Source organism: Macaca mulatta, chromosome 6 (genome assembly GCF_049350105.2).
Source record: "Macaca mulatta isolate MMU2019108-1 chromosome 6, T2T-MMU8v2.0, whole genome shotgun sequence".
NCBI classification, from domain to species: Eukaryota; Metazoa; Chordata; class Mammalia; order Primates; family Cercopithecidae; genus Macaca; species Macaca mulatta.
This window is the reverse complement of record NC_133411.1, coordinates 143,035,278-143,050,460: the sequence shown is the minus strand read 5'-3', so window position 1 is coordinate 143,050,460 and position 15,183 is coordinate 143,035,278. Positions and strand designations below refer to the sequence as shown.

General features: G+C 53.9%; 1 protein-coding gene across 11 annotated transcripts in view; it reads right to left on the bottom strand.

Moving 5' to 3' along the window:
* Positions 1-310: 310 nt before the first annotated feature.
* Positions 311-15,183, bottom strand: part of TCF7 (transcription factor 7) — a 33,455-nt gene continuing 18,582 nt past the window's right edge. For 2 of the 11 annotated variants that reach the window (XM_078005187.1, XM_078005189.1), the window contains 8 exons: positions 10,270-10,375; positions 9,394-9,481; positions 7,565-7,657; positions 6,175-6,294; positions 5,594-5,756; positions 5,377-5,484; positions 4,831-4,879; positions 311-3,682 (listed from right to left, as the gene is read on the bottom strand). In XM_078005187.1, the coding sequence (XP_077861313.1) occupies positions 3,351-3,682; positions 4,831-4,879; positions 5,377-5,484; positions 5,594-5,756; positions 6,175-6,294; positions 7,565-7,657; positions 9,394-9,481; positions 10,270-10,375 (1,059 nt within the window). In that variant the 3' untranslated portion in view covers positions 311-3,350. The remainder of the gene's footprint in view (positions 3,683-4,830; positions 4,880-5,376; positions 5,485-5,593; positions 5,757-6,174; positions 6,295-7,564; positions 7,658-9,393; positions 9,482-10,269; positions 10,376-15,183) is intronic. The other 9 variants (XM_015140915.3, XM_028849728.2, XM_028849727.2 and 6 more) reach the window with 5 other exon arrangements.

The following is a 15,183-nucleotide window of genomic DNA, read 5'->3' as shown; positions in this document are numbered from 1 at the left end:
TTTTATATGAGCACTGGGGAGCAGGCTGGCCTGCATCATTGTGGGGTCTGCATCACTGGGGGGATTGGGGGCTAAGAGAGCAAAGCTTAGGAGTATAGGCCTAGCTCTCAGGGGTGAGGCAGGCAGGGCCCACACCCCTTTAGAGGAGATGACAAGTGTAATCCCTGGTTTCTGCAGGCTGGAGGTTTGGGAACATATGCACCATAGGGAACAAACTCCAAGTTTCCTAACTGTGGAGAAGAAAAGGAAATAATATTGTGCTCTGTTACTGAAACAACTTATTCCTCAGGGTCAGGCTTTGAAAAACAAATCCAGTAAAAAGTATCTTTATTCTCATGTTTAAAAAAGTTTTTCTATGATGATGTATTAACAATGCAAAAATATTTTGAACACTACAATAATCTTTTTCTCAAGACTTCTTGCAGTGTTACACTAGAATATGTGATCTTTGGATTCTGAGAAACCAGTGGCTAAAGTAGGAACTAAAAGGCTTTTTTTGAGGGGTGTGTGAGTACATGGACAGCCCTCTTTTTTTTGTTTTTTGAGATACACTCTCCCTGTTACCCAGGCTGGAGTGCAGTAGCGCCATCTTGGCTCACTGTAACCTCCACCTCCCGGATTGAAGCAATTCTCCCACCTCAGCCTCTGGAGTAGCTGGGATTACACATGCACACCACCACATCCGGCTAATTTTTGTATTTTTAGTAGGTACAGGGTTTCACCATGTTGGCCAGGCTAGTCTCAAACTACTGACCTCAGGTGATCCACCTGTCTCGGCCTGCCAAAGTGCTGGGATTACAGGCGTGAGCCACCGCACCCGGCCAGGCAGCCCTTTTTCTTTGGATTCAGGCTACGTACGATGAGAAGGAGGCAAAAAACAAAAATTAAATTAAAAAAAGACTTGTTTTTCAAGGCTCAGGGTTGAAGCTTGGCTCAAAAATGGGTTAAAGTAGGCTATGGTGAAAACCTGTTTGGACTACTGGAGGTTTTCTGGGCTCCTTGATCTAGTTGTAATGGTCCTCTGTCCCGCAGCCCCATGGGGAAACTGGAGCTGGTCTGGACTGAATGCTGGAAAATAGGCTCTGGCTGTCGTGAGGTTTTGGGTTTGCCATCTCACAGCTGCCCAGGAGCTGGCTGGACTGCCATAGATAAACTGGAAATGGAACTGTGAAAAAGGCTCTGTGAGTGGGGAGAGGTGCACACTGGATTTGGGCCATGACTTCTTTGAACTGTTGACTGCGCTGCTAGTGACAAGCCTGGGGCCTTGGTATCAGAGCTTCTTAGGCCGGTGAGTTTCTCAGGAAACACTTCCAAATAATTTGAAATAGAGCTAGATACACCCCCGCTCCCCAACTTGCCTGATAAGGTAGTGTCAGGTTATTTCTGTTGCTTAGGTTGATAGGCCTAAACAACCTATTCCATTCCCCTCCCTGCTTCTCGCAAGCTCCTGAGAACATGGTAAGAGGCTTCCTCTGGTCCAACTTATGAGTAGCAGCTGGTTTTGTTTTATAAACAGAGCTTCTCCATTTCCTTAAAAGAGTTGTCATCTTGAGCTTTGTGGCTGTTTGACAAACCAGGTCATTCTTGGTCCATGAATGGGGAGGGTGTGGCAGTGGGGGATGGGGGAGATGGATAGAGAAGGTAGCTAGGCTCAGTTCAGCCCATCTCTAACCTAGAGCAGAAAAGCTAGAGAGGCAGAGGCTTCTGGCTGGCAAGACAGATGGTACAAAGAATAGATGCAGGCAGCCACAGGTACAAGGGATTCCCTTAATTAGATGACAACAACACAGATCTGATTCCCACCACTTGGAGCAGTTTGAATCGATGGCCTCAGGTTCAGGTGGAAATTTTGCAGCCTCTGGAATCTTCAGGGTCTGAACCCTGAGATGGAGTTAACAGGACCCCTGGCTGGTTTTCATGCAATCTGGGTCTCTGTTGCTTTCTCTCAGGGGGTAGGCTCCTGGAGGAGGCCAGGTGTCCTGTGCCTGCTAGGCTGCCTGTCTCTGAGATTCCTGTTGCTGTACCTGTGTACTCTGCAGGGTGCTGCGGGGGGCCTGTGGGGGCCCTGGGGTTAGGAGGCTGAGAGCAGTGGAGAGACCTGGGGATGTAGGTGCCGGCTTCGCAGGGCTAGCAAGCAGTTCTGTGGGGAAGCGGGGCAGCAGATGGTAAGAGGGTGAGTCCTGGGGAGCTGGGGACCCAGGGCAGCCTAGAGCACTGTCATCGGAAGGAACGGGGCTGGGGCAGCGGCCTTCTCCGGGTAAGTACCGAATGCATTTCTTTTTCCTCCTAGGAATAGTGAAGAGAGTTATCTGTAAACAGAGGGTGAATTCATAGTCATACACCACAACCAAAAAGTGCTGCCTTTGCACAGGCCTGGCTGATTTCTTGTCCTCTCTTCCCGTGACTTGGGTGGTAAGTCAGTGTCCTCAGACTACCACTCTGCTTGGCCTGGCCCAGACCTAGGACAGGTGCAGTTCCCAGAACAGCCACAAGGTGGCACAGGGGCCTTCTGTCACTAGGCCTGTGGGCTGTCACCTGTCTTCCAAGGGAGTCATCTCCCAGTCCCAGCCTTTGAGCTTCTCCAGGTGTGTTTGTGGGACTCAGATCTGCACCAAGGCAAGGGGCCGTAATGCCTATGGCTTCCTTGCCCAGCCATCCCAGTCCTCAGGTTGGGCTAGAGAAGAAGACATGGACAGTGACTCTTCTTGTCCATTACCATCCTTGAGTTCTCTGGGCCAGTTTGTCTCTGATGGAATGAATGGAATAGAACTTCCTCTGAAGACAGGGTTGTTTCCCACTGTGCATATATATGTGGGTACACAGACACACTCCAAACTCCACTCCTCCTTACCCTTAGACAGGGAGTGTGGTGGATACACTGAGGGGCTGGATAAGTGTTCCTTAGAGCCACTGGCCTTACTGCCTGGAGTACCCTCCGTATTAGCCCTGCCAGGCCTGGCCTGAAACTGAGGAAACTTTAACCACTTGTTGGGTAAACTTTGTCACAACCACAAGTATTTCTCTGTTGTATGGTGAAACACGTGGGCCCTTTCCCTCACACAGCCCAGGGTACCCTGGCTTCTCTCCCCCAGCCTCTTCAGCCCTTTGGTCTCAGTAGGTACAAGATAGCAAGTCACATGGTTGCCTGGCAACCAGATGGTTCTGTGTCATCACCTTGTTTTTTCAGATTAAGGGCTCAGGATGGTACAGGCAGGGATCCCATCTTGAAGAGGAAGTGAGGGAGCCGATGGGCCATGACTTTGAGGCCTGGGAGAATGGGCTTCAGGCCCCCTTAGTGGTGTTTGAGCTGTCTGTTTGCTGAGGACCTGCTAGGCCCGCTGGCATCAGAGCTACCTTCTTGAGTCTGTCCTTCCTTTCTGGAACATTCTGTCTTTCTTTCCACTCCTCCTGCACTTAGACCCAAGCCTTCTTCTCCACACACTGTGTTCAGTATTTACTACTATTCTCAGGAGGCCTGGGCTCCCCAGTCTGCTGAGTATGCTAGTGGGCTGAGGGGCCAAAGGAGGGGGCTGCAGGCCCAGTGGAAATTGTGCAGAGTCAGGGAAGCAGCTTAAAGCAAAGGGAGAACGATGGTGGGGACAAACCCACCTGCACGGACCACACCAATCCGTCTGCTGGTTGAGGCCAAAGCGAGCACGGCATTTCTTAGGCGAGCCAGGGTCTGCTCACAGCCATGCCAGAGGGGCAGAGCAGGGCAGAGGGCGAGCAGGCAGCGGGGCAGAGCAGGGCCCAGAAAGAAGAGTGACATCAGTGTTAGCCAGTTATAGACACCCTACAGCCCCCATAGGCAGAGTGGGCCTCTCCATGGCACAGCCAGCCCCAGTGGGAGCCCAAGAGCCCAGAGCCAAGATATCAGGAAAAGTGGGCACCCAGCTACACAGTAGAGGCAGTGGGAAGAATGGGAGGGAGGGAGTCCTGTCAGTCTGGCTTATCTCTGTGGCTTATGGGGCCCTTGCAGCATGGAGGCTGCAGAGGAGCCCAAGGAAGACCATGGAGATCCAGCCTCTTCTGCCCTAGGGCCACCTACCTCCTCCCCAACCCCCTACCCATTTTATCCAGTTTTTCTTCATTCTTGACCTACATTCCTTCAAGAGATAAGGCTGAAGGCTATACCTTATGCCTGTTCACTTGCAGATGGAAGGAAGGGCCCATTCTTTACCTTGGAAAAAGGGCTAGGAACTCTGCCCTGCTCTATCCCAGTCCTAGCCTCCAGCTTCCCTGTATGGGGACAGCACATCTGAGAAGGTCAGGGATGTAGAGTCTAAGTTACCAGAGGGGCAGGAATTCACCCACAGGAAGGAGGCCTGCAGCAGAGTGTGGGCTTCTCTACATAGAGCACTTTGCACTGCCATGAAAAATGTTGAAGTAGGGGTGATAAATTGCCAGGCTCCAGCCAGTAGGCTGTGTGATTACTGGGCCTAGTCATGGGGCCTAGCTCAGCCTCTCCCAATCTCAGCAGTACTAGCCAGGACATTGTTTGGGCTAAGCATCAAACCATAGTCAGTTCCTTGCTAGTTTCTCTGGTGAGTGGAGCTAGCAAAGGTCATGGGTGCAAGGCAGAGGAATACACCGTCTACCCAATTCTACCCAGCAGAAGCCAGTTCTGCTGAGTTTCCCTGGGACTTAGTATAATATAGCTGTTTCTTGCATGGGAATTTGACTTGTGAGATGCAGGTCTTATTTTCATAGGCCCCAGGCCCTGAAGGCTCCTGGCTGGGTACCGTGCTCCTCCCTTTGGGTCAGAGGAGGGCTGCTCTTAAAATGGGGACATGGAGAGGAGCCTCCACTACTGCTGAGGGAAGGTCTCACCTGTGGTGGATTCTTGGTGCTTTTCCCTCGACCGCCTCTTCTTCTTCCCCTGCAGGGAACAAAAGGAGGGATGCTCAGATCTGGGAGGCAGACACTGGGATACCCACAGCCTGCTGCCTAGCATTGGTACCTCTGGGATTCTGGGCATACAGGCCCCTCCTACCTTGGGGATGCTGGTGTTTCTCGATTGCTGTTCTTGCTAGGCTGCTATGGAGTGCATTTAGAAGCTCTTCCCGTACCCCATTCTGGTCTCCAATTTGAATGGAGGGAGGTGAGGTGACTTCCAGACCCTTTTCTCCCCTTCTGCCCATGTGGCCCAATCAAATGTTGGCTAACAGCCCATGTGTGAGCATATTCTGGAGTGGAGAATAGGATGTGGGCTTGTCCTCTTCTGAGGCAGCCATGGGAGGCCTTAGACACTCCATGCCCTTCCTCATCAGTGCCTTCAGGACAGTAGTTCTGCGTTCCTTGCTGAGATTGTGGCCTGGGGCATGGTATCTGGAAGGGTCCCCTGCCCACCCCTGCTGTGTGTCACTGGCCACTCACATAGTTGTCCCGCGCTGACCAGCCTGGGTATAGCTGCATGTGCAGCTGCCTCTCCTTGCGGGCCAGCTCATAGTACTTGGCCTGCTCTTCTCGCGACAGCGCATGCCACTGCAACAGGGAAGGGGGACAGGTGGGGTGCATCAGGGAGTCAGCAGGCTGCACCAGGCTGAAGAGGGTCAGGGAGCATCCCTGCCAGCCCACCTGCCCATGGTCTTACCCTGCGGCCCAGGATCTGGTTGATGGCAGCACTCTCCTTAAGTGTGCACTCTGCGATGACCTTGGCTCTCATCTCCTTCATGTACAGCATGAAGGCATTGAGGGGCTTCTTGATGGTTGGTTTCTTGGCCTCCTTCTCTGCCTTGGACTCTGCTTGTGTCTTCCTGAGGAGCACAAATCCAGATTGCTGAGGAGCCCCCTGAGTGCCCACCTAATGGCAGCCTCCTCCTCTAGTGTGGGCCTAGTGTGTGCATAAGTGTATGATACCAGAGTTTTCTAAGTGGAATCTTTTCTAGCTGCCCCCAAATGGGTGAGCAGACAGCTAAGTAACTGTTCCTTATAGGGATACTACAGCCAAGTGGGAAAAGCATGTGTTAAGGACTTCTGAGCCCCTCCTCTGTTGGCTCAGAAAAATCCTTGTTCCCCATCCCACCCACCCCCTCCTACTTCTGAGGATCAAAAACATGTAGCCAGAGGCACAAACAGCTTGGCCAGTGAGCTGGTGGCAGTCCTCAGGCCTGATGGGGAGGCATGTGTATCCTGACTGACGACACCCCCTGCCATCATTGTCTTTTCACTCACAGGTTGCGGTCGAAGGACTGAAGCTCCTGCTTCCCTGAGGGGGGCACAATGGCCGGGTGGGGGATGGCTGCTGGGTGACCAGGTACACTAGAACCTAGCATCAAGGACGGGTGGGTGAACCTGGAGGCAGGAAGAAAGTTAACACTGAGCCAAGAATTATGGGCCAGACCTTTGGACACACACGGAGGCCCCTGCATAGTACATGACTGGAGAACACAGGTGAACAGATACTCTACCCCTACTGGCCTAGACATAAGTACACAGAGATAAATACAAATACCTGCTCCCAGCACACTACACAGACACACTGTAAAAATCTACATAGATTGCCATTCAGGTGGTTACTACATAGGTCCCAAGTAGCTTTTGAATCTGTCCCCTTCTCACGTCCTTCCCCCACCAACCCAGCCTCAGGAGCCTGTGGCTGCCCTGTGAGGCCTCATCCCTCTCCTGCTTGACCCTTCCAGGCCTCTCTCCACCCAATAGCCAGAGTGACCATTAAAAACACCTGAATGTTCCTGACCTGCTCCTGCTGAAATTCCCCCAGCATCCACACAATAGAACGCAGGCTGCTCCCAAGGGCCTGCACAGCCCTGCATGAGCATCCTGCTGCTGTTTCTAGCCCCTTCTCTTCCCCTCTGCTTCCTGTCCCTCTCCACTCCCAGTCAGCCCCAATAATGGCTGTTCCCTTGTCTTCCTCTTGCAAAAAATGTACTACTCTTTCCATGAAGCTCTCCCTGACCCATCAGGCCTGCTTCCCCATCACTCAGCTGGCCCATTAAGCTGCTGGTGCCATGTCTACACTTGCTATACTGGGCTGTGAGCTCCAGTGGGCTAGAAATGTCTGTGGAATCCCCTGCCATTGCATATCTGGCACTGAGTCTGTCACTGAGGGAGCGACCTAAGTGAAGGGATTCATGTACACACACCTCCCACTTCACTTTCTTGCTGTTCTGTGGAGACCATTCTGCCCCTTACTGCTTGCACAGGTGTTATCCCTGAGCCAGCAGCCCCTAAGGGTCAGAGGTTGGGGACTTATGTAAAAGGTGCTGTCTCAGCTTGAGGCAGAGCTCAGGGGATTCCCAGGAGAGTCCTAAGTAGGGATGAACAGAGGTGAGTGCACACACATCTGCACAAGGGGTGAGCCACGTATGCATGTACTGTCCTGGCCTCTGGGGCTCTGCTGCATGGTGTGGCCCGGGCTGAGGCCTCTTGGCACTTGTACTAGCTTCATTCTCAGGCACAGGACAGCAGGGGGCTGCAAAATGACAGACGGACAGATGGACAAACGACTAACACAGGGCAAGCACTGGCCCGGGCATGGCCTTGTGTGGGCATTGAAGCCTGGGCAACAGGAAGCAGGAGCCTGGCTGCAGTGTAGGGGACTCACCTGGGGTAGGGGGCGCCAGGGGCTGCAGTGGGGGCAGGGAAGTGCTGTCTATATCCGCAGGAAGGGGACAAGGGGTAGAGAGGAGGGCTGGGCCTGTGGTTGGGAGAGACAGCTGTTAGCAGTCTGGCTGCTGGCCAGACACAGGGAAGGACTTCCCTACCTTGCTAGGCAGGCCTTGACCCATCCTGTGAGACAGATGGGCCTCTGCTGGAATTTCAAGCATCTGCCACCAGAGGGCAGCTTGTGCTGCACCTGTTTCCCTCTGTGAACTTGTATGGGTGCTTGAGGAATGGAAACGGTATCCTCCTTCTGGGGCCCAGCTTAGCAGGCCCCTGGGCCCCTCCAGCCTGCTTCTGTTTCTTTGACGGTATAGGGCTGATACCTGTCCTGGGGCCATTGCAGCCACTGTTAACACTGGATTGTTTTGCACCACTTTGCCTGCTTCAACTCCTGGTCATCCTTCAGGTCTTCCATGGCTAAGTGACCCTTTCTCCTGAAATCCCTGAGATTCCAAGCTGGATGAGGTACCCCTCTGGGCTCCTACAGTCCCTAACCAGAGCACTACCAAGAGTGCCCTATAACTGTCTGGTTTTTTGCCTGGGTTGCCCACTAGGTAGACTGAGTTCTGAGAGGGCAGGGACCTAAGGATCAGTCAGCTTCAGCAGTGCCGACTTCCCTGGTGCCCAGAACCCTGCCTGGCACACAGTAGGGCTCAGTGGAAAGATGGCGAAAATACCCCCACTTCTTTCCTCACAGCCAAGTGCTACCGGGTGGAAGCGAGAGCACAGGGCTGCCTAAAGTCGCCTCCTTACAGCCTTGGTAGGTAAAATCTACTCAAGTCTCTTAGACTTTAGCACTGCTGGCCTAGGGGATGTTTTGGAAAGGCTGGCCTAAAGATTTGCATCCACGGAACTCTGGTCTAGTCCAGTAAGGCTGGGCTCTTGAGCATCTTGCTACACCTTGATCCTAGGGGTATTCATGGGAGTAGTCTTGATTTGTATTCAGAATGGATTGTCCAAGGAGAATCTGGAACAGAGGAGGGTGCTGACTATGGGTAAAGGGCAAGTTGGGCCTCTGGCCTGCATGATCTCCCTGGGAAGTCAAGTGTTCCTGCTGTTGGGTGACTGCCGCAGTCCAGCTCTCTGAAATAGGCTATAGACCTGCACAGCTCACACTATCGTTGATGAGTAAAGGGCCAAGTAGCCTGCCAAGGCCCAGCTCCAGCTGACAGGCCCTTTGGCCCATAGTCAGGCCTACTGGCTGAGGAGGCCAGGCTTTCTTTTCCTGGCCTAGCCTTAAGACTCTCCAAGCAGGCTGGTCAGAGGCTTGGGCTCAAGCAGGCACCACAGGGAGGGACACTGCCCCTCAACCAGCCCAGCCAAGGAAAGGACCAAAAGCAGTAGGCACTGAGGACAGTGAGCTGAGAAGCAGCAGCCTCTCTGGTGGCCACTCATGCTGTCCCCGCCCTGCTCGGGCCCACCTTTCTTCTTCATATATGCATATGGCCCTGGAGGTCCCTTAGCAGCCCAGAGTTCTCCCATCCAAGGGGACTTCTTGGACACTGAGGGAGACAGGGCTGGGACCAGGGAGCAGCTCTCCTGCCTCCCCAAAGGGAGTATGTCAGGCTACCTGGGGAATGCAGGCCAGGGGTACATGAAGACCCCTAGCTCGGAGCCAGGTTAGGACAGAGTTGCTGGCCAGCCTCTGGCATCTAAACAGAGCTGGCAGCAGGGTGGCCAGCCAAGAGGGATGGAGGAGGAAATGGAAGGGCAGGCAGGTCTTGGTCTGACCAGCACACGGTGCCCCTTTCCCATTGGACCCCCACTCACCAGCTCACAGTGTGGGGGAGCTGCCCCATGCTGCCTGAGGTCAGGGAGTAGAAGCCAGAGAGGTCAGGGGTCTGCAGAGGCCTGTGAACTGCAGAGGAGAGAGGCTGAGTGAGTGGGCTAGCCTGACCTGGCAGGCCACATCAGCAGTTACTGCAACCTAGAGCCTCCTACAGGGGCCTTAAGATCCCACCAGCTTTGCTAGAGGACCGGACATAAACTGGTTTATTCAGGAGGATCCCAGTGTGATAATAGTGCCCCTTAGACAAGGGAACCCAGGGCAGAGGGCTGGGGTGACTTGCCTAAGACGTTAGGGGGCCAGTAGGCAGAGCTGAAGTCACTCAGGCATGGAGGCATTGGGGCATCTCTGCTTGGGGGACTCCAGCCTGGCTTTCTGGGCAGGAGGCAGGCCCCTGGTCTAGGGGAACCCAGCCTGGGGAGCCAAGGCTCCACCTGCCCCCCAGGGTTGAGTCAGCAGGTTTCCCACAGCTGACAATGAGGGATTTCAGAATGACTTTGCCTGAGGCTGAGGTGAATCAGCCGTCACAACCACCACTTTCCATTTTCTCACTGAGGGGAGGAAAGGCTACAGTTTTACAGTTCTCAGCAATGCTGCAATACTGGCAGCGAGGTCACCCATGAGATTTAGGCTTGTAGCTCAACCTGAAGCCTTCACAGTTTGACCTAGCACCCCCTTTTCCAGTCTTCTGGTGCCCTCATACCCCCAGTCCACCTTTCTGGAATTTTCTTTGGGCCCTTAGTTTGCACAGCCCCAGGTTCTCCAGTTATAAAATGGACCCAGCTACCTGATCTCAGAAGCCGGGGTCTTGGCCCTTAGGCTCTGGTTTCACTGGGCCCCTCCCCATCCCAGGCTTGTACCTTGCTTCTGGCTGACGTCCGCAGGTGCAGGGGTGGGGTGTGGGCTGTTGAAATGGTCGTAGAGAGAGAGTTGGGGGACACCATGGGGGGGCTGATTGGCCTTGTGCTGAAAAATGAGAAGGAGAGTGGGTGAGTGTGGAGAGTCCTGAGGGTGGGAAGGCACTGGGGTGAGGGTGTGCAGAAAGCCCAGCTGTCAAAGAAAAGTAGTGGTGGCCAAAACCACAAGCCTCAGGGAAGGGGATACCACTCAAGTCACCATGTCCAGTGCCCCTGCCCACTAGCCCCTAAGACTTTGCCCAAGCAGTCCCACCCCCTAGAAAGCCTCTTGGTCTTTCTGGGCACTCAGTTCCTGGAGGTGCATCTCCTCTGTCCAGAAAACCCTTATTGGCCTCCTCATCTCAGGTTTGGCTTGTCTGGGGGTTGCTTACAGCCTCCAGCCCTCTAAAGCAGGGCATGGCCTGAGGACCCAGGCCTACCCCAGCACAGCCTGGAGCTTTCTTTTCCTCCTCCTCTAGCCCCCAGTCTGGGGATTCTGAGTCTGACCATTTGTCTTAGCTCAGGCCTAACAGGATTTTCTGACACAGGGAAGGGCCCTCTTCAATCCCCTAACTCAGGGGAGATGGGGCCTGGCTTCCTCCAGGGCCAACCTTGCCCAGCCCCCATACTTCCTGCTTCCTCAGCACCGCAGGACTCTTTTCTTTTCTCTTTTTTTTTTTTTTTTTTTTTTGAGACAGAGTCTCGCTCTGTGGCCCAGGCTGGAGTACAGTGGCACGATCTCAGCTCACTGCAACCTCCGCCTCCTGGGGGTTTAAGCGATTCTCCTGCCTCAGCCTCCCGAATAGCTGGGATTACAGGCACCCACCACCATGCCCAGCTAATTTTTGTATTTTTAGTAGACATGGGGTTTCGCCACGTTGGCCAGGCTGGTCTCAAACTCCTGACCTCAAGTGATCCACCCGCCTCAGTCTCCCAAAGTGCTGGGATTACAGGCGTGAGCCACTGCGCCTGGCCAAGACTCTTAACACTAGTTGCATTGCTCTATCAAGAGATGACTCAGTCAGCAGACTGGAAGGAGGGGCTCCCCAGGGAGACCTGGCTGCAGGGAGTCGCTGCCAGGGCCAAGGCCCAGCTCTACAGTATTCTCAGTGTACATCTGCACGGGTCAGGGCCCTGGAGACATCTTCTGCAACCAAGGCTCAACTTCCCACTTTGAAAAGCCCATCTGCAGGGCTGCTGTTGGCTGGGAGCATGGATGAGTGATCACTGACCCCTGGCACAGAGGAAACGAGACGTCTTTGGGGCAAGTCAGTAATAAGGGGCTGTGGCCTGGTTTCCTACCCACTCTGTGGGTGCAATTCCTGACTGGGTGAGTTTAGCCAGACTCCTTAAGAGCTTCAGGCATCTCTCCTAGTAGTGAATAGGGTTCATGGCCCCTTTATTACCAGGCCTGGAGAAGGGTGGCTCATGGTGAGGGGGCCTGGCACAGTCCCTTGGCACTTGGTTATTAGAAGCCCAGGGCAAGCCTAGATGGAAGGCTGGGTATGAGCCCCACTGTAGCCAAGGAATGAAGCTCCCAGCTGGGCACAGGCTCCCACACCTGCCAGCAACAGCCGTGTTGCTGGCATCTTTCCTCACATTCCTGCCTCCGGGCTACAGGCTTCACCCTTCCCTTCAGGTCTTGGGGAAGGTGCTGACACTGCCACCTGTCAGGGCCCTGCTCATCCATCTGCCCACCAGGAGGAGCCTTACATAACAGGGCTTCCCAGGTTTCCTCCTTTCCTCAGGCAGACAGGGGCGGATGTCCCTATAGATGGCTAGCAAGGAAGAGGAGAGGCTGGGGCAGCTGCAGGGTGTGTGAACACATGTGAACTCCTTCAGGCATCTGGTACCTGCCACATGCCAGGGACTGTGTCATGCATTTTGTAAACCCTATCTTTCCCATCAGGGTACAAACAGGCTGCCACTTCTCCCATCTCTAAATCCTCCCCCAGCTACCACCTCCTCCCTTTTACAGAAACCTCAGCAGACCTGTCCCCATTCACTGCCCCTAGTTCTCAGCCCTCATTCTGCCTTCAACCCAGCCAGTCTCTTGCCCCATCCCTCCACCAGATGACTCTTGTCAAAGTCCCAGTGACTTCCACAATCCTGAACTCAATGGTCAGTTCTTAGTCTTCATTTTACGCGACCTCTCTGCAGCATCAGACACAATGGTTTCTCCCACTTCCTTGAAAGAGTTTCTTCACTTGGCTTGCAGAATGCCACACTGCCTGATATTCCTCCAGCTTCATGGACCACTCCTTCCTGACCTTGTTTCTGGCTCCCATCTTCCTCTCATCTGGGTTTACAGCTTTAAACATCTTCATGTGATGACTCCACATTTCTTCTCCAGCCCCACTTCTGGGAACTCTACTTTCCAAATGCTTACTCAACTCTACTTGGTGGTCTGAAATGCCCCCTAAACTCAACATATCCAGATCAGAACCTCTGACTTCCTGCCCCAAACGCTCCTCCCTGTCTTCCTCAGTTAATGGCAACTCCATCCTTTCAGCTGCTCAGACTAAAGACCTTGGAGTCATCCTTGACTTCTTCTTCTCTGATACTCCATATCCAATTTGTCAGCAAATCCTAATGCTCTACCTTCTAAATGTATCTAGAATCCCAGCACTTCTTCCTTCTTCCTTGTCCCCCACCCAGTCTAAGCCACCATCACTTTGCACCTGGATGACTGCGGCAGCCCCCTCCCTAGACCCCTGCTTCTCTCCTGTCCCTCCGCCAGTCCTCAATCCAGCAGCAACAGGAATGAGATTGTGTCAGTTCTGCCTGAAGCTTCCAGTGGCTTCCCACAGTATCTCCTGACCTGGAGCCTACAAAGTTCTCTGTGGGCTGGGCACCGTGGCTTCATGCCTGTAATTCCAGCACTTTGGGAGGCTGAGGCAGGAGGATTGCTTTAGGTCAGGAGTTCAAGACCAGCCTGAGCAACATAGCAAGACCCTGTCTCTACTGAAAATAAAATAAAAATAACTAACCTGGGCATGGTGGTACATGCCTGTAGCCCCAGCTACTCAGAAGGCTGAAGCAGGAGGATCGTTTGAGCCCTGGAGATCGAGGCTGCAGTGAGCCGTGATTGTGCCACTACACTCCAGCCTGGGTGACAGAGCGAGATGCTGTCTCAAATAAATAAAGCTCTACATGATCTGGCCCCTGCTGCCTCTGTAACCCCAGCACCTTCTACTCTCTTCCTTGTTCACAATGCCTGGGACTTCCCATGGGTGCTTTAGCCTCCAGCATCCTTCTTCATTTACTCCAGTGATAATTTTGAAAGTGTGCCATGATGTGAGGTAGGTTGGGAAGCCCAGCTCTAGGCTTGTTGACCTTTTCACTGACCTTTTACTAGAGGGTCCTGGGCCAGTCTCATCCCTTCTCTGGAGCTGCATTTTCTCTCCGTGTAAAATGGAGATGAGAATACCAGTCCTACTCACCTCATTGGTCACAGATGTAAAAGTTCTGCTCTGTCCTAAAGTTCCAGGGAGAAGGAGCCAAGGGCCTGTTAAAGTAGGAAGTTTCCTGGAAACCCCTGGAGTGTTTTTATCCTAACAGGTTCCTAGAATAGCACCAGCCAGCCAGACAGCATCAGCCCTGACCAGGCCTCGTGACAGCTGAGGGCACGGAGACTGAGCCTCAGGGCGTACTCCTTCAGGAACATTGGATCCTGCCAGAAAGCATTCCACCATTCACCACCTTAGGGCACAAATGCCTGGAGTATGGGGGGCTTTCGAGTCTAAGCTCCTGCTTCAGAGGAGGCCTTGCCATCCAGCCTTGGCTCTGGCTCTTTGACCCTTGGGATGGACCAAATGCCTGGCTAGCAGAATAGGCACGGAAGTCTAAGGAGCTGAGCCAGGGGTCCATGGTGCCAGCTCTTGGAAGACAGTCCCAGAGTCTCTGCTCTGCCCAGAGTTGGGGCTCTGATCCAAGGTAGTGAGAGCATGGCTCCATGGCAAGTTTCTCAGTAAACTCCCCTTCCCCTGCGAGTGGGTGGTTTACCGAGAAACTACCCACAGGAGTTTTGGCCGGGAAGCCATGGAGAGCCCTCCTGCCAGGAGCGGGCAGGCCAGAGCTGACCCTCCTTGGCCATGCTGGGCCTGGCTCAGGTCCAGCTTTGCCACCTGAGCCCCAGGTTGCAGCACAGCTCAGGCTGGGCCTAGGAAACCTCCAAGAGAATCCAGACCAGTCTACAGCTACTGGCCTAGTATATATGCATGTGATGGGCAGTGTTACGGGGTGTTGCCTGGCAGGCTGTGGTCTCATTCTGTCTACCAGCCTTCCTTGGGAACTGGGAAAAAATGCACTAAACAGAAGTCTGCTGTCAGACCACAGGAGAAGTGCTGGATGGGCAGGGGTGGGGCAGAGAACTCACTGGCAGCTGGAGGTCCTGGGGTGGCCAGGGCTCCAGGGCAGAGCATCAAGGGCCTGGCCAGTCCCTCCCACATTCATGCATGCTGCCTCTTAGCCTCAATCTCCAGCCCTCTTTGTGCCTGGTGGTAGGAGCCAGGGGAAGCCGTCCAGCACATGGCCTGGCACCCATGTCCCCCCTCACCCAGTGGAACGTCCCACTCCAGGGCCCCAGCACAAGGCTGTCTCAGGGCCAGGCTGCCTAGACAACAGGGTGGGGTCACCTGGGGCCTGGCGTGTATATGGGAAACCCGATGACTGGAGGCCCCCTCCCCTGCTCCCCCTGATGGTCACTGTGCCCAGCCCTCAATGGAAGGAGGTAGGCCTAGGGTGATTGTCCCCACCAGGCCCTGAGCATCTCAATGGCACACCTTCATCTTGCCCTCACCCTCTGAGGGCAGAGTACCAAACAGAGCTGGGTGCACAGTAAGTGCTCAAAGCATGCTGGGATGTTTAAATGTGTTG